Source organism: Dendrobates tinctorius, unplaced genomic scaffold (genome assembly GCF_039654945.1).
Source record: "Dendrobates tinctorius isolate UK_male_01 unplaced genomic scaffold, ASM3965494v1 ptg000166l, whole genome shotgun sequence".
Lineage (NCBI taxonomy): Eukaryota > Metazoa > Chordata > Amphibia > Anura > Dendrobatidae > Dendrobates > Dendrobates tinctorius.
Window position 1 is genome coordinate 13,495,535 of NW_027361833.1, and position 25,015 is coordinate 13,520,549.

General features: G+C 41.4%; 1 protein-coding gene across 1 annotated transcript in view; it reads right to left on the reverse strand.

Annotated features, from left to right (window-relative positions):
- The window catches only part of CFAP47 (cilia and flagella associated protein 47), a 926,770-nt gene that overhangs the window by 127,543 nt on the left and 774,212 nt on the right, over positions 1 to 25,015 (reverse strand). The window contains exon 57 of the mRNA XM_073550693.1: positions 6,028 to 6,184. Coding sequence (XP_073406794.1) covers positions 6,028 to 6,184 — 157 coding nt within the window. The remainder of the gene's footprint in view (positions 1 to 6,027; positions 6,185 to 25,015) is intronic.

Genomic DNA, 25,015 nt, shown 5'->3' on the forward strand with positions numbered 1-25,015 from the left:
CAATCTCTAAAGCATTGGAAAAATACTCCAGTCAGTAATATGTGTACTGCGTGCAAGAAGATGAGTGTAGTATGGGGTACAGGGTTAGAATCAAAAGGAAGGGAGAAATAGGGCAGGTGGCAGCAGTAGTGCTCGTGTAATTTATTAATGAAATGGTGTATCTGGTATCTATTCTACTGTATTCGTTTTCAAATTGTACACATTTACATATTTCTTGCAGTAATAAGCAGTATAACAGATTGAAATATAAAATCTCTCTCTACCTGCCTCCCTCCCCATCTCCTTACTTCTCTCTCTCTCTCTCATGCACATCTTTTCAAAGCAGTTGGTCTACGTGTGATTTGCTTTGAATAAATTCCCCACAAAACAAATTTTTTGGAAAAATTTGCTGACTCCGCCGATTTTGAAATTCAGAAGGTTTGTTCATTTTAACTATACAATGCCTTTTTCAGCACCTAAATGAAGCTTGTCTAAAGATCTTACAGAAAGAAGAAATCTCACAGTGTTATAGAGATCTCAAACAGGAACTAAACCAGGCATAGGTGCCCCAGGGTGCCACAGCTAGAGCACTTCTGTAGACACTGAGCTGAAGCATTTCTAATGCTCCCAGTTACAAATGTTATCACTTTCACATCAATAGAACAGAAGGGAAAAAGTTTCTCAACACAAAACCACTTCCATTTGACCTCTATTTTTAATCAGTTTTTGCTATACAGGGAAACAGTTGCAACCACGCTGATGCCATTTATTTATGCCCAAGTATGCTGGCTCTTCAATCCTTATGTAGGAAGAATAGTGTCTTAGCAGATGTTGTTCCAAAAATCTATTAGAGGAAAGTGATAGTGAGAGCTGGTAACACAAGCCTTAGGACTTCCCGCTGGAAAAATTAGTTCAGGGTTGTTTAGCACATTTTGGCTGGAAGCTAAAGATAAATTAAATTAAACTCTGTGGGTGAAAAGTTCAATCCTTTGTTTAACCCCTATTATTTATTCCATCTTCTCCAAAATAAAACACCAGTTTTACAGGAAAGATAATTGTATAACTAAGAAATAGAGTATGTCATAAATTGAGATGATTGAGAAGCCTGATTTACGGTATAACTGGAAGCTAGAAAATGAAATAACAGTAACAATTTGGACTGATTTGAATATATCCTGATTGGTAAGCAGTGATATTATCATTTACTGTGCATTTAAGAAGGGGTAAAAGGATTGCCCAAAATATTGAAAAAGCTGTTCTCAAGCAGCAATATACAGTGGGTACGGAAAGTGTTCAGACCCCTTTAATTTTTTCACTCTTTGTTTTATTGTAGCCATTTGGTAAATTCAAAAAAGTTCATTTTTTTCTCATTAATATACACTCTGCACCCCATCTTGACTGAAAAAAACAGAACTGTAGAAATTTTTGCAAATTTATTAAAAAAGGAAAACTGAAATATCACATGGTCATAAGTATTCAGACCCCTTGCTCAGTATTGAGTTGAAGCACCCTTTTGAGCTGGTACAGCTATGAGTATTCTTGGGAATGATGCATCAAGTTTTTCACACCTGGATTTTGGGATCCTCTGATATTCTTCCTTGCAGATCCTCTCTAGTTCCATCAGTTTGGATGGTGAACGGTGGTGGACAGCCATTTTCAGGTCACTCCAGAGATGCTCAATTGGGTTACGGCAGTCAAGAATGGTCACAGAGTTGTTCTGAATCCACTCCTTTGTTATTTTAGCTGTGTGCTTAGGGTCATTCTCTTGTTGGAAGGTGAACCTTCGGGCAAGTCTGAGGTCCAGAACACTCTGGAACACTTTTTCATCTATGATAGCTCTGAACTTGGCTGCATTCATGTTTCCTTCAATAGCAACCAGTCATCCTGTCCCTGAAGCTTAAAAACACCCCCATAGCATGTTGCTGCCACCACCATGTTTCACTTTGGGATTGTATTTTCTCCACACATACCGTTTAGAATTATCACCAAAATGTTCTATCTTTGTCTCATCAGATCAGAGAGTCTTATTTCTCATAGTCTGGGAGTCATTCATGTTCTTTTTTAGCAAACTCTATGTGGGCTTTTATATGTCTGGCACTGAAGAGAGGCTTCCATCAGGTCACTCTGCCATAAAGGCCCGACTGGTGGAGGGCTGCAGTGATGGTTGACTTTGTGGAACTTCCTCCCATCTCCCTACTGCATCTGTGGAGCTCAGCTACAGTGATCTTGGGGTTCTTCTTTACGTCTCTCATCAAGGCTCTTCTCCCACTATTGCTCAGTTTGGCTCAACGACCAGGTCTTGGAAGACTTCTGGTGGTCCCAAACTTCTTCCATTTAAGGATTATGGAGGCCACTGTGCTTTTAGGAACCTTGAGACCTGCAGATGTAACCTTGGCCAGATGTGTGCCTAGCCACAATTCTGTCTCTGAGCTCCTTGGGCAGTTCATTTGACCTCATGATTCTCATTTGGTCTGACATGCACTGTGAGCTCTTATACAGACAGGTGTGTGCCTTTACAAATCAAGTCCTATCAGTTTAATTAAACACAGCTGAACTCCAATGAAGGAGTAGAACCATCTCAAGGAGGATCACAAAGAAATGGACAGCATATGACTTAAATATGAGTAACAAACATTTTTGGGCCAATATATTCGAGCCAAAATTCATTAGTTACAAATCCATAGTAACCTCACATACTGAGGGACACTCCATGCTACTAACTCCTTTAACCATACCATTTGTAAGCAAATATTGCCTTTTTCAAGCCTGTATATAAATCTCATTAAAGTGCACACTGAAGAAGTGTGGACAAAACGCGCGTTGGGGTGGAGGGACACCGCACTATATCCACATGCCATGTAAGTTTTATTGCGTTGAGCTTAATATTATAATGTGTAATGTCAGCCTTGCTATAAGTGGAGGAATGATTTCAAGCACCTAGTCTCAAGAGTTCTGTGAGCTATATTTTGTATTTCCCCCTTAATTATTGCAGTGTGCACTTTAATGAGACCATCAGGGTCTGAGGGTCACTACCCTCGGGAAACACCAACAAAGGTTGAAGTGATATACCCTGTTCACACTATATGGCAGGTTGACCACTCTCCACTAGCCAGCCTCCATAGCCACTGCCAGCCAGGCAAGGTCAGTGATATCGAGGCCCAGAGACGTTGGAACACTGGATCTTCCATCACCCTAACCAGCCCAGAATTCCATTTACGAGGCTGCCAAGCGGTCTTTTCCAGGACTGGGGGTCAGCGCTTGCAAAATGTGCATATTTTTGTGGGCAATTTACTGGTCAATGTACGAGAGAAGGAGCTGGAGGAGTTGTTCCATCAGAATGGGAGGATCCGTTCCATTGAGCTGAAGAATCATGGGGGAGGCGGGGCCCCATCATTCGCCTTCATCACCTTCCAGGATCCACAGGAGGCGGAAAATGCCATGAGTGGAAGCGATGGATACAGGATAGGGTAGATAGGGAAATGCTGCGAGGGCATACTGAAGGACACTGGGCAATTCTAAAAATAGCTTACCTCCCTTGGGTATAAAAAGACCCTGAGACTGAGAGACCAGGTCTCATCTCATCACACAGAGCTACTAGCCGGACTAACTCTTCAGGATCACAGCTGAGGGTATGTCAGACCCAGCTGAAAGAACACATGACTGCTCTCGGTTATCTCCCTACGCTTGTGGTGACCTCCTCTCTGTGTGTTATCACAGGTGGAATAGCGACCCTGGGAGCTCTGACACAACATCCACTAGCATCCCGGTAAGTCAGCAGGCGGGTGAGACTTTGTAATGTGCACCACCTTGGGGAAATTGCTGGAATTATTCTGTTTGCTAGTGGGTGTTGTGGGTCAATAAAGCTTGGCCACACTGTTTACCCTAAACCTGGGTTGTCTGGGTAGTGTTCTGCCCACAAGGAGATAGAGCGGGCATTCAGTGGTATGAGCCCTTGTCCATGCAGTCGTGCTAAAGACAGCTGGGCCAGCAGACGAGAGCACCCACTAACCGCATTTCTCCACATACCTGGATAAGGATGGGGCCATGCATACCAGGACTGGGATGGGGGCCAATCATACCAGGTTAAGGATGGGGCCCTGCATATCAGGATAGGGATGGAGCCATGAATTCATGGATGAGATGGAGACTCTACATACCAGTATAAGGATGAGGGTGATCATTCAAGGATAAGGATGAGGACCATATCTACCAGGATAGGGATGATGGCGCTATGCATACAAGGCTAGGGATGAGGAGGCATGCATATCAGGACTGGCTATAAGGGGGCCATGCATACCAAGATAGGGATGAGGGAGCCATGCATACCAGGATAGGGATGAGGGAGCCATACATACTAGGGCAGGCATGAGGGGCCATGTGTATCAGGATGGGGATGAGGGGACCATAATTACCAGGAATTAAGTACAGAATTGGCCACATTTTTTGCTTCAGTTTTTTTTTCTCCTAATTTCCTCCTCTAAAACCTAGGTGCGTCTTATGGTCCGGTTCGTCTTATAGTCCGAAAAATTCAGTAATTTATCTTGCACGGTGAATATATAAGTGAAAACAAATACAAATTAAAAAATCAATGGCATCATTGCTGTAATTTATCTCCAAGTATCATAAAAAAAAACAAAAAAAGTGGGGGAAAAGTTGTGAAAATATTATATATCTTGGAGTTTGAAAACACAAAAGTTGATTTAGTTTACAGAGTAAAGAAGGATCCAATCTTTAGGAATCACTTGCCTCTGCAATACTAATTTTTAGCAATAGATTCAATAGGTAGATAACAATCAACACCGAAGATTGTAAGTTAAATACAAGAATGTAAAAGTCCGGCCCCTACACTACGAACTACCACTGTCCAGTCCTCAGAGTCTCTTCTTTCTAGTGTTGTAGCTCTGGCCTGTTCATCCCAGGCTGGAACTCCAAGCAGTGACTAGACCTTAAATCATTGTGTAGTGATCTCCCAAGACTGGTTAAGGACGGGAATTCAGGCAAAGAGTGCACAGGTGGGGTGATCCGGCTAGTAACATGGGATAGAACAGGCAACTCTAAAAGAATTGGACAGAGGCCAGAAAGCAGAAGAGAGATCGGAGAGGTTAGTGGTAAGTTGAGAATAAGAGTTTTTTGTGTGTTTTACATCTTATGTTTATCTCTCCTGATCCCAAAGCATAATAAAGTACATTCAATTTGTGGAGGATAACTTCATTGTATCTAAATTCTTGTAAAAAAAAATGGGAGAGCCACTCAATTCCATCGAGCAGTAGGATATTACCAGAATTTTGGTGTGCATTTTATGGATTGTACATGCTCAAACCACTAGTTTCATTTGTACAAAGAGCATAGTAAAAAAATTGTGATGAGTTATGTGTACAGGCTTCATAAGGTAACTTCCACAATTTGAAAACATATTTAGGCAAAGTGACTTGATGTAAAATTAAATTATAAGGTGTAATTACAAAGTCAGGGTAAAAATAAATCAAAACTTGCATTTAGAAAAAAAGGAAAAAACGCCTGCAGTTTTTCCAAGTTTCAATGCAATTTAAATTAATTTTTTTTTTCATCAGCCATAAAGTTAGACAAAAAGTTAGCCCTACAAAAATATCTGATATGACTGATATAATACACTGCACACTATAAATTAGAAATAAATAAAGTACACTAATAACCTATAAATCAAAGTAACACCTACTTTTTCATCATTAAAGACAAGTGAAAAGATAATACAATTCTGAAAACTAATGAACGTGCAGCTGCTGATTCTCATTGCCAATGATAATGTCCTTTAACCCCAAACAAGGCAAAGTGCTGTGATGGGAACTTTTCCTCTCCATTTCTTGGCTATTAATTTTCATTATGATTTTCAGACACTGCATGTATTGAGATATTCATCATTGTTAAATAGTGAAGCATGTTCATTTTCACTGCCTCATTATTATACATCTAACCTTTTGCTACTGTGTGCAGAATTTAATTCAAATAATGCATTGCAGATTTTTAAAATTGTACTCTTATTGTTAATTAGCTGTTGAGAAAGTGCGTTACCTGATAGAATAACATCAACCAGAACATTCTCATTTGTGGGGTTCTTAAAGGGAATGTTGATAGATGCAAAGTTTCCTACATTGGCACTAATACTTGCTGGTTCCATAGGTTGTGGAATGAGGCCTACTCCTGATACATAAAATGTCCATTCTTCAAGCTGTTAAAAAAAGTTTTTAAATTATATTTTGTGCAAACATGACCCATTATATAGGTACTAAAAGCAGGTTGATTAACAGAGTCCTTTTTTTCATAAGTTTACATTAACCTGAAAAGTAGCTCTGTCTCTGTCACCAGAGTTCATGATTAGTGTTGAGCATTCCGATACCGCAAGTATCGGGTATCGGCCGATACTTGCTGTATCGGAATTCCGATACCGACATCCGATATTTTTTCAATATCGGATGTCGGTATCGGAATCGGAAGTTCAAAGTTGATTGACAGCCTGACGTCATCATGATGCGCGGTGTGTGCGCATCATGATGCGCCGTCATTTCGGGCCTTCCGGGGGTCTCTGCCGGCCTGCCGGGGGGCTGTGCAGGCTCCGGTGGTCTGTACCGGCCTGCCGGTGGTCTGTGCCGGCCTGCCGGTGGTCTGTGCAGGCTCCGGGGGGCTGTGCCGGCCTGCCGGGGGGCTGTGCCGGCCTGCCGGTGGTCTGTGCAGGCTCCGGGGGGCTGTGCCGGCCTGCCGGGGGGCTGTGCCGGCCTGCCGGGGGGCTGTGCAGGCTTTGGGGGTCTGTGCAGGCATCGTCCGATGGGACTACAAGTCCCATCGGGCGATGCCTGCTACCATGACAGTGATTGACACATTAGCCAATGATGGGACAGTAGTAGTCCCATCATCCGGCTAATGTGTTGAATGTAAAAAAAAAATAAAAAAAATTACATGCTACATACATACAACATGCATACTACATATATACTACATGTAACATACATACTACATATATACTACATGCAACATGCATACTACATGCATGCTACATACATGCTACATGCTACATACATGCTACATTCATACTACATATATACTACATGCATGCAACATACATACTACATATATACTACATGCAACATGCATACTACATATATACTACATGCATGCAACATGCATACTACATATATACTACATGTAACATACATACTACATATATACTACATGCATACTACATACATGCTACATACTACATGCATGCTACATGCATGCTACATACATACTACATGCTACATACATACTACATGCTACATACATACTACATACATACTACATATATACTACATGCATGCTACATACATACTACATGCTACATACATACTACATATATACTACATGCATGCTACATACATACTACATGCTACATACATACTACATATATACTACACGCATGCTACATACATACTACATATATGTAGTATCTCTACGGGCTGCAGGAATCCAATGACGGAAGGTAGGTATCCTTCCGCACTGTATTCCTCCGCCACTTAAAAAAAAAAAGTCCCTAGTCTCACTTTATGCCATTGCTGCGTGATGCTGCAGTTCTCTACCCAAGATCGTCGTGGGACACACTCGTGGACTGCTTCGGATCATGGGTGAGTATTTTTGTGGTTTGTTATGTTAATATTTATTCCGTACACGACAATGGCTTCGGGGAACAATGTGACAAGTATTGGTAAGTATGTTACTCTATGTTATATGTACTGTATGTCTATGTATGTATTGTATGAATGTATTGTATGTAGCGTGCATGTAGTATATATGTAGTATGTATGTAGCATGTAGTATGTATGTAGCATGCATGTAGTATATATGTAGTATGTATGTAGCATGTAGTATGTATGTAGCATGCATGTAATATATATGTAGTATGTATGTAGTATGTATGTAGCATGTAGTATGTATGTAGCATGCATGTAGTATGTATGTAGCATGCATGTAGTATGTATGTAGCATGCATGTAGTATGTATGTAGTATATATGTAGTATGTATGTAGCATGCATGTAGTATATATGTAGTATGTATGTAGCATGTAGTATGTATGTAGCATGCATGTAGTATGTATGTAGTATGTATGTAGCATGTAGTATGTATGTAGCATGCATGTAGCATGCATGTAGTATGTATGTAGCATGCATGTAGTATGTAGCATGTATGTAGTATGCATGTAGTATATATGTAGTATGTATGTTACATGTAGTATATATGTAGTATGCATGTTGCATGCATGTAGTATATATGTAGTATGTATGTTGCATGCATGTAGTATATACGTAGTATGTATGTTGCATGCATGTAGTATATATGTAGTATGAATGTAGCATGTATGTAGTATGTAGCATGTATGTAGCATGCATGTAGTATGCATGTTGCATGTAGTATATATGTAGTATGTATGTTACATGTAGTATATATGTAGTATGCATGTTGTATGTATGTAGCATGTATGTAGCATGTAATTTTTTTTTTTTTTTTACATTCAACACATTAGCCGGATGATAGGACTACTACTGTCCCATCATTGGCTAATGTGTCAATCACTGTCATGGTAGCAGGCATCGCCCGATGGGACTTGTAGTCCCATCGGACGATGCCTGCACAGACCCCCGAAGCCTGCACAGACCACCGGCAGGCCGGCACAGCCCCCCGGCAGGCCGGCACAGCCCCCCGGAGCCTGCACAGACCACCGGCAGGCCGGCACAGCCCCCCGGCAGGCCGGCACAGACCACCGGAGCCTGCACAGCCCCCCCGGCAGGCCGTCACAGCCCCCTGGCAGGCCGGCACAGCCCCCCGGAGCCTGCACAGACCACCGGCAGGCCGGCACAGAGCACCGGAGCCTGCACAGCCCCCCCGGCAGGCCGGCACAGCCCCCCGAAAGGCCCGTACAGACCCCAGAGAGGCTGTACAAGGCAAAAATAGGGTTTTTCTTATTCCGATACCGGAAGTCCCATAGACTTGAATGGGACTTCCGGTATCGGAATCGGCGATACCGATACTTTTTTTTAAGATCGGCCGATCCATTCCGATCCGATACTTTGAAGTATCGGACGGTATCGCTCAACTCTACTCATGATACAAACGTCATACATTTTTACATAGATATTTTAGAACTAATGAGACCGATGTTCCTCCTACTAAAAACTCTATATTAGATTGAGTGTGTAACCTTGATAGTAAATGAGCATAGTTTGAAACTAGGCCTACTCATAAAATGCATATTTTAATTTCAGGTAGGAAAATCTTCAGAAAGAATTATACAGTCATTCTGACATTATTTTTAAAGTAAAAACAAGAGTCTTATTAGGTTCAAATGCTTTTGTGGAACAATCTATAATAGTTTGCGGAAAACAATGGCAATACTAGTCGGACATAAGACATGCTTTTACTTTGTACAGCTCCAGAAAACTTCTTGAAAATTTTAAGAGGTGTCTCCAATCAGTATCAATTAGATAAATAGATCACAATAGATAATTGGCTCAAATTGCGATACGATGGCAAATATTATGTCAAGCATATATTGAAAATCAGCCATTCATAAAATACACAATGCTGGTTTTCTACCGCTCAAACAGCTCTTGTGTTGTGAAAATACAATGGCCACCAGATTGCATCTGCAGAGTAGCTGCTAATCAGCGCAGCACAGTGGCTCACTGGTTAGCTCTGCAGCCTTGCAGCGCTGGGGTCCTGGGTTAAAATCCCACCAATGACAACAACTGCAAGGACTTTGTATGTTCTCCCCTATTTGCGTGGGTTTCCTCCCACACTCCAAAAACATACTGATAGTGAATTTAGATTGTGAGCTTCACTCAGAACAGTGATGACAATGTATGCACTGCAGAATATGATAGTGCTATATAAGCAAAACTTAACCCCTTAACGGCCGCTGATACGCCTTTTAACGGCGACAGTTAAGGGTACTTATTCCTCAGCGCCACTAACGGTGCTGAGAAATAATGTTATAGTGCCCCACAGCGTTGGAAAATCACATGATTCGGAATAAAGGTGACTGCAGAAAAAAGTCAGATTTCCTATTTATTTCTCTCTCCTCTGATATGATCTAGCACATCAGAGGATAGAGAAATGGGGTTCCCCGAGCAGGAATCAATGTTTCCATTAAGTGACAGTAAGCAGCGGAAGACATGCTGGCTAGATCTCATGTGTACATAAGGTCTACATTAGTATTTGTGTCCTGCATCTGGTGGGGGCATGCATCTTTGTTCTTCTTTGCAGGGGGTTCCCGAAATACACAACCCTGCAGACAGGCTGTAGACGAGGATTCTGGAACATTCTTTATTCTTTGAGTTAAAATCAAATAATTAAGGTGAAGGGTGTGAACACTTCTGCCCATCCAGGGGGCTGATAACAGAAGAGTGAGAACAATAATCCACATGTTTAGTGAGACAGTTGTTGCAGTGACGGAGAAGGGAAAGGATCTGTTGCTGAGGTCCTGGTGCCCCTGTATGGATGGCCTATGGAGATTGGAGATCGGTCGCCGGCTGAAGGGTGATACACATGCTACAGTCATGATATCTATTGTATGGATGATAGGAACTATCATAAGGACTGTTGTTGCGAGCTGAAGAGAGAGATATGTGCTACAGTTGTGATATGGCGCATAAACTGTGACTACAGGCTACACTGTCGGGAGATACAAAAGCTATGGGCCAACCAAAAGTTGGGTGTCTCTTGGTATGGGGAAGTGGAAAAATCGGCTCGAGAATGGGATCTTTTAGACTGGGTTAATTGCATTGTGACCATCTACCTGGAATTCCTGTAAGACCATGAATCTAAAGGGCCCGTTACACATAGCGATATCACTACCAATATCGCTATAACGTCACTGGTTTTGTGACGCAGCAGCGATATTGTTAGCGATATCGCTACATGTGATACTTATCTCCGACCGGCTCCCCCGCTGGTTATCGCTGATCGCGCGAGAACGTCCTGGGCCGTTTCTCATCATCAGCTTCCTGCTGTGGCGACGAGCGATGCGTGGACGCGGGCAGGAGGATGTATTTATCGCCGCGTCTGACAGGTAAGTAGCGACCGCTGACCGCTGCTATGTCGCTGGTGAGATCTGCCTGTTTGGCAGCTCACTAGCGACCACTTAGCGATGCACCAGCGATCCTGACTGGGTCATATCGTTGTCAGGATCGCTGGTGCATCGCTAAGTGTAACGGTACCCTAAGGAATAAAAAATAGTTGCATTGTTAACGTGCCTAGGTGATTAATACAATCCACAACCGCAGATCTTCATAAGTACCAATAAATACAGTAAAAAGTTTAAAAAAATTAAAAAATATAAAAAATAAAAAAATAAAAATTCAAATTACCTCCCTTTCAACCATTAAAAAAAAGATAATCAAAAATACACACATATGGCATGACTGCAGACAGAACATTCCTATCAAAATGTTAAAATAATTAACCCAATCAGTAAATATTGTAAACAGAAAAAATTTCAAAACGTCATTTTTCACTGCAGTACCACAAAAATTACTGTACCAACCAATCACAATGTCAAATCTATTCAAAAATGTTATCAATAACAATGTTGACTTGCCTCACAAAAAGTAAGCCCTAACAGTGTTATTAGCCAAAAAAATGAAAATATAACAGGTCTCAAAAAATGAGAAACTGGGTCTGAGCAGAAAAAGTAAATTAATGTGCATGCAAAATGTAATTGCATATGAACACATGACCTTTACACAGAGAAAACCAAAAGCAAAACACAAAACAAATATCCTGGAATAAAAAAGTAAAAAAATATTGCAAAAATTGCATGAAGGTAGTAATAATAGTAATAATAAGGGTATTTAGTTAACATAATTTTGATCAAAATAATGTAGAAGCCATCCCGCCACGTCACGGCAACCCTTGTGGGACAGTCCTAACTCTTGTATTTAAAACCTTTCCACTTGTCAAGTGACGTAAATGTGAACAAGGCCAGAGGGACTGAACCACCAGTAATAGTATAGGCCAGACAGGATGGATTTTCCAACTCAGAAACAGGGCGGTCACACCCTTATATGCACAGAATGCACAATGAAACAAATGAGAAACTGGGTCTGAGCAGAAAAAGTAAATTAATGTGCATGCAAAATGTAATTGCATATGAACACATGACCTTTACACAGAGAAAACCAAAAGCAAAACACAAAACAAATATCCTGGAATAAAAAAGTAAAAAAATATTGCAAAAATTGCATGAAGGTAGTAATAATAGTAATAATAAGGGTATTTAGTTAACATAATTTTGATCAAAATAATGTAGAAGCCATCCCGCCACGTCACGGCAACCCTTGTGGGACAGTCCTAACTCTTGTATTTAAAACCTTTCCACTTGTCAAGTGACGTAAATGTGAACAAGGACAGAGGGACTGAACCACCAGTAATAGTATAGGCCAGACAGGATGGATTTTCCAACTCAGAAACAGGGCGGTCACACCCTTATATGCACAGAATGCACAATGAAACAAATGAGAAACTGGGTCTGAGCAGAAAAAGTAAATTAATGTGCATGCAAAATGTAATTGCATATGAACACATGACCTTTACACAGAGAAAACCAAAAGCAAAACATACTTGTGTTTTGCTTTTGGTTTTCTCTGTGTAAAGGTCATGTGTTCATATGCAATTACATTTTGCATGCACATTAATTTACTTTTTCTGCTCAGACCCAGTTTCTCATTTGTTTCATTGTGCATTCTGTGCATATAAGGGTGTGACCGCCCTGTTTCTGAGTTGGAAAATCCATCCTGTCTGGCCTATACTATTACTGGTGGTTCAGTCCCTCTGTCCTTGTTCACATTTACGTCACTTGACAAGTGGAAAGGTTTTAAATACAAGAGTTAGGACTGTCCCACAAGGGTTGCCGTGACGTGGCGGGATGGCTTCTACATTATTTTGATCAAAATTATGTTAACTAAATACCCTTATTATTACTATTATTACTACCTTCATGCAATTTTTGCAATATTTTTTTACTTTTTTATTCCAGGATATTTGTTTTATGTTTTGCTTTTGGTTTTCTCTGTGTAAAGGTCATGTGTTCATATGCAATTACATTTTGCATGCACATTAATTTACTTTTTCTGCTCAGACCCAGTTTCTCATTTGTTTCATTGTGCATTCTGTGCATATAAGGGTGTGACCGCCCTGTTTCTGAGTTGGAAAATCCATCCTGTCTGGCCTATACTATTACTGGTGGTTCAGTCCCTCTGTCCTTGTTCACATTTACGTCACTTGACAAGTGGAAAGGTTTTAAATACAAGAGTTAGGACTGTCCCACAAGGGTTGCCGTGACGTGGCGGGATGGCTTCTACATTATTTTGATCAAAATTATGTTAACTAAATACCCTTATTATTACTATTATTACTACCTTCATGCAATTTTTGCAATATTTTTTTACTTTTTTATTCCAGGATATTTGTTTTGTGTTTTGCTTTTGGTTTTCTCTGTGTAAAGGTCATGTGTTCATATGCAATTACATTTTGCATGCACATTAATTTACTTTTTCTGCTCAGACCCAGTTTCTCATTTGTTTCATTGTGCATTCTGTGCATATAAGGGTGTGACCGCCCTGTTTCTGAGTTGGAAAATCCATCCTGTCTGGCCTATACTATTACTGGTGGTTCAGTCCCTCTGTCCTTGTTCACATTTACGTCACTTGACAAGTGGAAAGGTTTTAAATACAAGAGTTAGGACTGTCCCACAAGGGTTGTCGTGACGTGGCGGGATGGCTTCTACATTATTTTGATCAAAATTATGTTAACTAAATACCCTTATTATTACTATTATTACTACCTTCATGCAATTTTTGCAATATTTTTTTACTTTTTTATTCCAGGATATTTGTTTTGTGTTTTGCTTTTGGAGGTCTCAAAAAATGCTGACTCAATCAAAAAATTATTTGTGAGGCAAATTTCTTATTTTTGCCACCATTAAAATAATTTAAAAAACTGGACAACTTTGGTATCACTGTGATTGTACTGATAAGGGGAATCATAGAATTTTCCAGTACACTATGTGATAAAATGAATGGTGTCATCTAAAAGTACAACTCACCCCACAAAGAAAACAGCCCTCATATGTCTATGCGGATAGTAGAATAAAAAACATTATAACTTTTGGAAGAAAGGGAGTAAACAATGATGCAAAAATGGAAATTGAACATATCAGGAAGGGGTTAAGAGCTTATTCTCATGTATTTTTGATGTATGATTGTCATGCCACCTGTCATGCAGCTCTCATCTGGGGGCGGGACACTGTGCCCGTTGTCACCACTTCCGGTGCCGCGGCCGCTCGGGGGGTCCCATTGGGTGCGCACGCGCATCTCTCGATCCTAGTCCCATGGTTGTGTTATGTTCCCAGTGCGCACACGCACTCTTCTTAGCTCTGTCTCCTGTCCTGTCCTCTCTATGGTCCTGGAGGACCGGACCCAGAAGTCATGTGCTCCTACCCTATATCAGGCTACCTCTTCCTATGGGAGGTGCCTGATTATTGTTGTGCTTCCTGGCTTGCTCTGCTCAGTCGTTGCCTGGCTGTGAGCTGTATTTTGGTCCTCTACCTTGTGCTCTGTTCCTGTACTCTCTCTCGCCGTGCTTCTCAGCATGTGCTCCGTACATACTCTGCTCTGTGTTCAATCGTGTCTCATTGCACATGCTCTGCCTCTGGTCTGTGCCCTGTAATTCTCCTCTGCATATGCTCAGCTCCTGCCTTGTTCCTGTCGTGCTCTCAGTGCACCCTCTGCCTAACCTTGCGCTCTGGCGTGCTCCTGTGCACGTGCTCTGTTTTGCTCGCACCCGGGCATGCCGATCAGTGTGCACCATACATGCTCTTGTTTACTCACCTGGCACTATCCTGTGCCTAACGCTCTCCCGTACACTCGCCCTGTATTGTCCTATACCTTGTGTGTCACTGCGTCCATGCTTTGCACACACTTGTCCTCTGCACGTCTCCTGTTTCCTGCAGACACACTCACTCATGTCTCCTGTGAGCCGGCCACCTGGTGCCAGCAGTCGTGGTACCTTACCCCCTTGGGCTTGCCCCTGACACTCCCTGTATAGGGGGTGGTCCTCACTAGGTCATCTCACCCTGGGTGCATTGGTGCCATGACCCAGAGGGTCCACTCCAGGAGTCGTCACAATGATACAGATGTGATATAGATCCAGATACAATTCCATAGCCTTATACAAATCCACACTGTACCTTCCACTTTTCCTCATGGATTCTCAAAACATTCATAAGTAAAATGAACTGTGAAATATATGATTATTCTGTTTATCTAATTCAGCTATTGCTTGCATAATAATTCTTGTTTATTTCTTTTGAAGAACTTAAAGAGAAATTACTTTTAAGTAACTTTGCAGAATAAGGTCTCCTGTTTGTACATGAATAATACTATATCTGGCCATTACTCGTATATGACTTACTGCATATTTTGCATTTTTACCAGTCTTCTCCTCTACAGTATTTTTCTACTAATTTGCTGCTGGGGGGAGAGTAGCTGTTATCTCTGTCATACACAGCACAACACGCAAGGATGAATTACTGCTCTTTATTCTTTTTTTTTAGTCTGAATGTGAAATAAGCCCTGGGTTGCAGTTAAAAAAACTTTAGAATGAGGTTCTCCCCTGCCTGCTTCCTCATTTTGCTCCTTACTCCTCCATAGAGTATAACAGGAAGTGCAGCATGTCACCAGGATGAGCAGCCAGTCCATCTTGTCTGAGCAAGACGGAGTTAAGCTGTTTTTCAGAGTGCGATAACGAGTTCAGGAGGCAATGGGGAGAAGTGTCTAAGAGTGGGGAAATAAAATTTTGCTTAATTTAAAGTTTTCTTACATTGGAAGGCTGGAATTAATTTTTTTTACATTAACGACTGAAATACTGCTCTAAGAATAGCAATAATTGCCATCCGAATAACAGACCTCATGCATTGAGTCATATACTGTATCTATCAATAATAACATTAAAACTTGCAACAGATGAAGTTTGTCCCTTTTCAAAGAATGGGATACATTTTGCCACAAGTGGACAGAAAGCTTTTGAAATCGATTTGAGTTGAAGTTATAAAAATGGACAATCATAAGGATCTGAGTGACTTTGATAAGGGACAAATTGTGATGGCTAGGTAACTTGGTCAGGGCATCTTTAACCCCTTTAGGACCTTGGACGCATCCATACATCCATGTTGGTTGGTACTTAATGATCATGGACGCATGGATACGTCATGGCGATTTTGTGCACAAAGAAACTGTTCACATGCAATTGATGCAGTATGTCAGCTGATTCTGACAGCTGACTGACGGCACTTAGTGCAGGCGCAATGCCGGCTGTCACGACTGCAGCCGCAGACTCGGCCCAGCAGGCACCTCCACGCCGATGGCGAGGGGGCGGGCGTCCCCCAGGGACGCAATATGGACCCTCTACACCACATAGGGGGACCTGGGCCTACCGGAACTAGGGAAGGGCAGCAACCGGGATTCTGTGGCAGCTGAGCATGTGGACAAGGACACATAGGACTTGATGACACCGCACAACTTCAGGTATAAATAAAGTAAAGTTTACTTAAAATAAAGTCACAGTACATAGACAAAACCAGGACACACGAGGTCATCAGGACACACGAGGTCATCAGGACATCAGGATACACGAGGTCATCCAGACGCAGGCAGGACATCAGGGTCACCCACAGGATATCAAAGTCAATGGCAGACATCAGACGGGAGTCGTTTGGTTCCGAACATCCAACACAACCTACAGACACCACTGCAGTCATCCAGCTCCAGGCAGCGGTCATCAGGATCCAGACTGCGGTCATCAGGCTCCGGGCATCGGACCTAGGAAAGAACTCAAGCGTGATGGTGCTAACACCGCAGGATTGCTGGGCCTGCATGGAGCTAGCACTGCATGGTAGTCAGAGCACAGCATAGTAGATGCTCAGCAGGAACACCAGTTACAAGAGTCTCAGAATCACTGGGTGCGGGGCTCCAAACACAGAGGGATTCCAGGAACACAACACAGCAGACAATTCAGACATGGTCAGGTACAGAATCAGGGATTCAAGCCTGGATACTCCGCCTCTAGGCCAGGGCAAATTTAGACAGGGTCAGGTACAGGACAGGTACAGGAGCATGGATTCAGGCCCGGATATACCGCATCCGGGGAAGGGCGAGGGAACCGGACAAAGCAGGAATCAAGGCAGAGACTTTGGTACCATAACCGAGACAGACGAGGTCTACATACACGAGACACACATGGCAAAGTCCAGGAGCTTTGTGAGTAACTCTGGCCCTGCCCATAGGGCAGGGTAACTTTATAAAGGTAATACAAATGGAGATTCAGTGGCGCTTGTGTATGAGTGTAATTCCAGCAGCAAACACTAAGACACCTGTCACAAGGGTGTCAAAGAAATAAGGTAAAATAACTCATAATATTCGTGTGCGCTTGGAACACTCATAAAGAAGAGGGAAATCTAAATTAGGTGGTTATAGAAAAAAAAAACTCTTAAAAGTGCTCTTTTTGTAGCTGGATAATAGTGAGAAAATAGCAATTAGAAATATTTTTTTCATTTTTTTTTTTTCTATAACCACCTAATTTAGATTTCCTTCTTCTTTATGAGTGTTCCAAGTGCACACTAATATTATGAGTTAAGTTTATAAAGGAGCTGTCCCTCAGCAATTGGCTGGGGACAGCATTTCAAGTACACACACTAACCCTGATAAAAGCAGGGGAGGTGTGGCGGCGCACACCCTAAGCACACACAGAAACCATTGCAGCACAATCAGTGCAGGAACTGCAGCTTAGAGCACCTGGCATCGTCTGCAAGCCTAGACACACATGGAAAGTCATGCACCAGCTGCAAATGACCTCACAACCTGCGGACAGCTTCCACAGCGGTGACCAGGGACCGCACATGCGAACGGTCAAGCAGCAGAGCAAAGACCTAACAACACAAGTGCAGCTACGCAGCAGAGCAGGGAACTGAGCAGGCTCCATACAGGTAAAAGCCAGCAGTATCCCAGCTCAATTAGGGAGAAAGGAGCAAAGGGTTAAAGCAAAAAAACAAGCATTGTCACGCCGACAAGCAGACACAGACAGAACGGCGTGACATCGGCACTGATCCCTGCACTTTAACCCCCTAAATACTGTGATCACTGTGGCATTGAGCACCTTGAGGGGTGCAGTTTTAGCATGGTGTCACATTTGGATATTTTCTGTCATATAGACCCTCAAAGTCATTTCAAATGTAAAGTGGTCCCCCAAAAAATGCTTTTGTAAATTTTGTTAGAAAAATAAGAAATTGCTGGTCAACCATTATACCTTATAACTTTCTAACAAAAAAAAAAGTTTCCAAAATTCTGCTAAAGTAAAGCAGACATGTGAGAAATGTTATTTATTAACTATTTTGTGTGACATAACTTTCTGATTTAAGGGCATAACCATAAACATTAAAAGTTTAAAAATTGCAACATTTTCAAAATTTTTGCCAAATTTCAGCATTTTTCCCCACAAATACATACAAGTCAGATCAAAGAAAATTTACCACTATCATGAGATACAACATATCACGGAAAAACAATCAAAGAATTCGTGGGAACCGTTGAAGCGTTCCAGAGTTATAACCTCATAAAGTGACACTGGTCAGAATTGTAAAATGTAGCCTTGTCATGAAGGTACAAACAGGCTTAGGTGGCAAAGGGGTTAAAATGACTTGTGGGATTTTCACAGTATGTAGTGGTTAGTACCATCATGGTGCTCCAAGCACAGTTACCATAACCTAGAGAAGAGGTTTTGAGAGTTATGATAGAAAGTTGTCACAACACTTCACGGATTACAGCTTGCATAACTGTAGATTACCCAATTTTAGGCAGAAAGTTTAATGCTAATTGTTTTCAGATTTTATTCCTCTCAAACATTTAAAAACTGACAAAACTTTTCTATCTCAATATATTTTCACTTTGTAAAAACATAGGAGTTGCTGAGAATACAGAAGCATCTGTCTGATCTAATACTGTGCATCTTCAAAGATGACCCCTTATACCTAAATGATAGATTTACAATATGGCTTCCTGTCTAGGCTTCTGGTGTCAATTCTGTTCTCCTTCATTGTCATATGTTGTGATGAAATAATTATCTTGAACAGATTGCTAATTTACCACTGGTATTATTCTTAACAGCTACATTACCAGGGTTGCCAACTTAATTTTTTTACAACTTTTAAGAAATAATATACAGTTGTTTAAAATCATAACGAATCAGTAGAAATTGCTGATCAGAGTACAGAAAAGTGCACATAGCTTGAAATGCATTCCAAAGACATACTGATAGGGAATTTAGATTGTGAGCTCCATCGGGGACAGTGATGATAATGTGTGCAAACTGTGAAGCGCTGCGGAATATGTTATCGCTATATAAAAATACAGATTATTATTATAAAAAATGCAAAGTAAAATACTGAAGAGGCTGCAGAGTTTTTACAGTGAGCACCCTATTTTCAAAAGGCAAAGTCCATCAGTTTTGAAAGGCTTGTTACTCCCTACTTGCAATATTTTAACCAAATTCAGATTTCCACAAGTTTTTGGTAAATCAGGAAATGTTTCTAATTTTTCAGGAGAGCAGTAGAATCCTAACGAAAACACTATTTTCATGTAAGTCTTAAAGGGAATCTGTCAGTATGATCAACCCTTATTATTTTCCTGTGCATGCTGTTTCCAACTGGGTTCCTTGGATTTTGGATCTTGCGTCTTCATATAGGAGAATGCCCTGATTTGCTGTTTTGTCCATTGAACAGTGCTGCGAGCTAAGCCTACAAGTTTGATTAGAACTCTCCGAGAGACTACATTCAGAGCTCATTTTCAGTGAAATGTGGGAGTTACCAGTGTGAGACATTCAGATCATGAGAACAGACTGTCAGTGACTAAATGTCTCACAGTGGAAACTCCTCCCTTCATTAACAAAACACTCTGGAGTTCATATGCAGATCAGTGTCCTTCCCATAGATATTATCAGCTCATTTGTATATAAGAAAAATTGGATTTCTATGAGTTGAGACATCGGAAAGCAGATATCAAAGCACCTCTTTCAGCTTCCTATGACCTACATGCCCATATAGACAGCTTAGGAGGGTTGATCCTACTGACAGATTCCCTTTAATGTAGAAATATGGGTTGGACTTAGGAAAAAAATCAGCCCATACATGTATTTAGTAAGTACAATCAATATGTACATCCATATACAGGCACACATTTCTTGCTGTATATAAACAATATGGACGAACAGCATCTACAGAACTATCCACAAGCACTGTAAATACACTCATTTACTATATATACATGAACTGTACAGTTATTTTATTCTAAAGTTAAAATACACTTTCAGAAATGTAAACTTAAGCATCTACTGTAAACTCTCAAGGTGCTAGCAGGGATCTCACTGAGGTCACGACAGTTCAGCCCGGCTGGGGACACAGCTTCAGTGACCAGAGGTAACCTCGATGATGTCATCACTAGTCACCAGTACTTCTTAGCCTGGAGGGTCTCATCTTGGTACCATCCAGGTTGAAAACTATTAATCCCCAGACATGGATTATGGCGTGGCACAAATGACAGACAGGTATGGCATATTATTGTTTGTTATTTGTTTTATTACAGGAGAATGAGGGCTTCCGTGGAATAGGCTTTAGGTGAGCATAACTGTGTTTGTTATTTTTTTTTTAAAAAAAAAGTAAAACTGTGTTTTGTTTTATTTCTAATAAAGGACTTTATTCTGGCTGTGTGTTTATTTCCCGCACAACTATTTATAGTAGACACCTCTCCATTACTAACCTCTCCGTGAGCTTGATGTCACCTGACAATACAAAGGAGACATCAACCTCACAAATATGAACCCCACTTGCCACCACTACAGGGCAAGTGGGATGAGCAGGGCAAAGTGCCAGAAATGGTGTAATATAATAGATGTGCCTTTTCTGGGCAGCTGCGGGCTGCTATTTTTAGGCTGGAGGGCCAATATCCATGGCCCCTTACCAGCCTGGGAATACCAGCCCCCAGCTGTCTTCTTTAGCAAGGCTGGTTGTCAAAAATGGGGGGGAACCCACACCATTTTTTTAATTATTTATTTAAATAATTAAAAAAAAAAGCATGAGGATACCTCTATTCTTGATAACCAGCCTTGTTGAAGCTGACAGCAGAGGGTTGCAAACACCAGCTGTGAGCTTTGCCTGGCTGGTTATCAAAAATGCAATGGAACCCATGCTGATTTATTTTAATAATTTTATTTACAGCGCAGGATCTGACTAACGAATACATCCATCAACCGCTCCTGCTCTCGCTGTTATTAGCGGCAGCAGGTATCACATGATGAAGGCTGTAGTCCCATCAGCTGACAATAGTGACCGGAGGTAAACTTTATACCTCTGATCACAGCTGAGCACTCATGCTCTTTTCACAGCATGGCAACTGTGGCTCTCTGACTGGCGGGGATGATTTTACCGCCAATCAGTAGCGGTGTTTGCCATGCTGCCATGCACATGACAGCGCGACAAACACCTGATGTTTCGGGCAGCCAAAGCTGAACAGTAAGATGAACTTCCTGGAGAAGTCCGTGTTTGGTGTCTGTGCCCGAAGACTAGGTGTTCAGTACGGACGCCAAACTTTACTGTTCGGATTTGCCCATCTCTAACAATGAAGATAAACTTGACACATGCTAAAGTTTTCCATTTGCTAATTATATTGTCACTGCTAATATGATGAGGATCTTAACTTTCAATTACAAGTACTTTAAAGTGAGAAGAGATTAGATTTTCGCATATAAATTGCATACATTTAGAGGGGAGGGTTGACACTGCTCAGCTTTGCAGGTATGAAAGCTATATGAATAGCATGACCTCCGCTGAACCAACAATGTCTCCGAAGAGATCCTTTGCCAATTTCATTAAGGATCAGGTGCATCAGATCAGCACATGTTTATGCAATCTTTGTAGATGTGCCAGATGCTTATGGGTACTCCTGGTATGCTTGTTGATCGTATCATGTTTACTGTTTCCACAATTCCCTAATGATGCCATCTTTGTAATTGAAGATTTAGAAGCAGCTGCATAAAAAATAATCCTCTAAAGCTATGATGCTATAAGTTTTGCTAGTAAATGTTATCTAGACATGGGGAAGCCAATACTCTAAAAATGGGAATGTAAAGGTGTTAGTATTTATTTATCAGCACAAGTAAATTTAGAGGTATTTATTTAAACAATTAACATTTTCATTGTTTACTTACTTTTTGCTCATTAAGGCTATTCTATCTGTATTTAAAGGGGTTGTCAAGCCTTAAGCTACAAGTACAAGTGTACAGTCATGGCCAAAAGTTTAGAGAATGACACAGATATTATATTTTCACATGATCTGCTGCCCTCTGGTTTTTATATGTGTTTGTCAGATGTTTTTATCACATACAGAAATATAATTGCAATCATATTATGAGTAACAAAAGGTTATATTGACAGTTAGAATGCGTTAATGCAGCAAGTCAATATTTGCAGTGTTGACCCTTCTTCTTCAGGACCTCAGCAATTCTCCCTGGCATGCTCTCAATCAACTTCTGGATCAAATCCTGACTGATAGCAGTTCATTCTTGCAAAATCAATGCTTTTATTTTGTCTGAATTTGAAGGTTTTTGTTTGTCCACCCGTCTCTTGATGATTGACCACAAGTTCTCAATGGGATTAAGATCTGGGGAGTTTCCAGGCCATGGTCCCAAAATCTCTATGTTTTGTTCCCTGAGCCACTTAGTTATCAACTTTGCTTTATGGCAAGGTGCTCCATCATGTTGAAAAAGGCATTGTTGATCGCCAAACTGCTCTTGGACGGTTGGGAGAAGTTGCTCTTGGAGGACATTTTGGTAAAATTCTTTATTCATGGCTGTGTTTTTAGGCAAGACTGAGAGAGAGCCCATTCCCTTGGCTGAGAAGCCACCCCACACATGAATGGTTTCAGGATGCTTGACAGTTGGCATGAGACAAGACTGGTGGTAGCGCTCACCTGGTCTTCTCCGAATAAGCCGTTTTCCAGATGTCCCAAACAATCGAAAAGGGGATTCATCAGAGAAAATGACTTTACCCCAGTTCTCAGCAGTCCACTCCATGTACCTCTTGCAGAATATCAGTCTGTTCATGATGTTTTTTCTGGAGAGAAGTGGCTTCTTTGCTGCCCTCCTTGAGACGAGGCCTTGCTCCAAGAATCTCCGCCTCACAGTGCGTGCAGATGCACTCACACCTGCCTGCTGCCATTCCTGAGCAAGCTCTGCACTGCTGGTAGCCAGATCCCGCAGCTGAAACACTTTTAAGAGATGGTCCTGGCACTTGGTCTTTCTTGGGCGCCCTGGAGCCTTTTTGGCAACAAGGGAACCTCTCTCCTTGAAGTTCTTGATGATGCGATAGATTGTTGACTGAGGTGCAATCTTTCTAGCTGCGATACTCTTCCCTGTTAGGCCATTTTTGTGCAGTGCAATGATGACTGCACGTGTTTCTTTAGAGATAACCATGGTTAACAGAAGAGAAACAATGATGCCAAGCACCAGCCTCCTTTTAAAGTGTCCAGTGGTGTCATTCTTACTTAATCATGACAGATTGATCTCCAGCCCTGTCCTCATCAACACCCACACCTGTGTTAATGGAGCAATCACTGAAACGATGTTAGCTGGTCCTTTTAAGGCAGGGCTGCAATGATGTTGAAATGTGTTTTGGGGGATAAAGTTAATTTTCTAGGCAAATATTGACTTTTCAAGTAATTGCTGTTAAGCTGATCACTCTTTATAACATTCTGGAGTATGTGCAAATTGCCATTTGAAAAAATGAAGCAGTAGACTTTGTAAAAATTAATATTTGTGTCATTCTCTAAACTTTTGGCCATGACTGTATACTAAAGAACAAGTATCTAAGTAAGTACAAGCATTTACTTAAACAAACATAAAAAGAGAGGGCCCATTATTGACCTAGCCCAAATATGTTTCATTATTCACTCTGTTATTTCTGTCATTTAACTAATACTAAAGGTTTGGCATGTAAGTCTGCAGGTATTCTGTGACTGTAGACTTGTGAATTCTTGTGGATTCTCTGGTGCCAGTGCCAGAAGCAGTCAGTCATCTGCGTATATCAGTATATAATTTGCATTCAGGTGGTCGCATGCCGACTAGATGGGTGTGTTTTTTTTCCATGCACTATTTGAGTGAGGCCAGGCAAGTCTAGTCGGAAAGTGGTGGGAAGTAAGCAAATCAGCAAATCGGATAATTGCGGTCATATGACCACCCACTCACAGCGCTGTTACTGGAGAATGCTCACAGCACACCGTGTGAGCGATGTGAGGATTCACAAGTCTGCAATCACATAGAGATACTACAAACTCATAGCTTAAGACCAGACAACCCATTTTCTACATCGCGCTGCTCTGAGGGTCTTAGGGAAGCACACAGGGAGCCCCCTCCCTGCTCGATTGTTCCCTGTGCCCCCGGAACACTACGGTCATGTTTGATCACAGTGTGCCAGGGGTTAATGTGCGGGGGGCGGTCATGGACCGCCCCTGACTCATAGTGCCAGGTGTCAGCTGTGATAATCAGCTGACAGCTGGCAGCTGATCGCGTGTGACGTACTATTCCATCCATGGGACTTAGGTCCCAGGTCACATGGACAGAATAGTACATCCAATGTAGGGAAGGGGTTAAAGGCATAATCATTATATTTTTATATAAATAATTGCAAAACATATCAAATAAAATTTACCATTAACATAAAATATAATGTGGCACAAAAATACTACCTCAAAATCACTGGGATAAGTAGAGACATTCCAGTGTTGTTGCCACATAAAGTGACACTAGACAGATTTGATACATTTGGCCTAGTCACTAATATGTTTAAACAAGTGATGAGCGCACCCACTACGATAAGACATTATCCAAGCACATTTGTGTCCTAATTAAGTATGTTCGATGTGTGGAAAAATA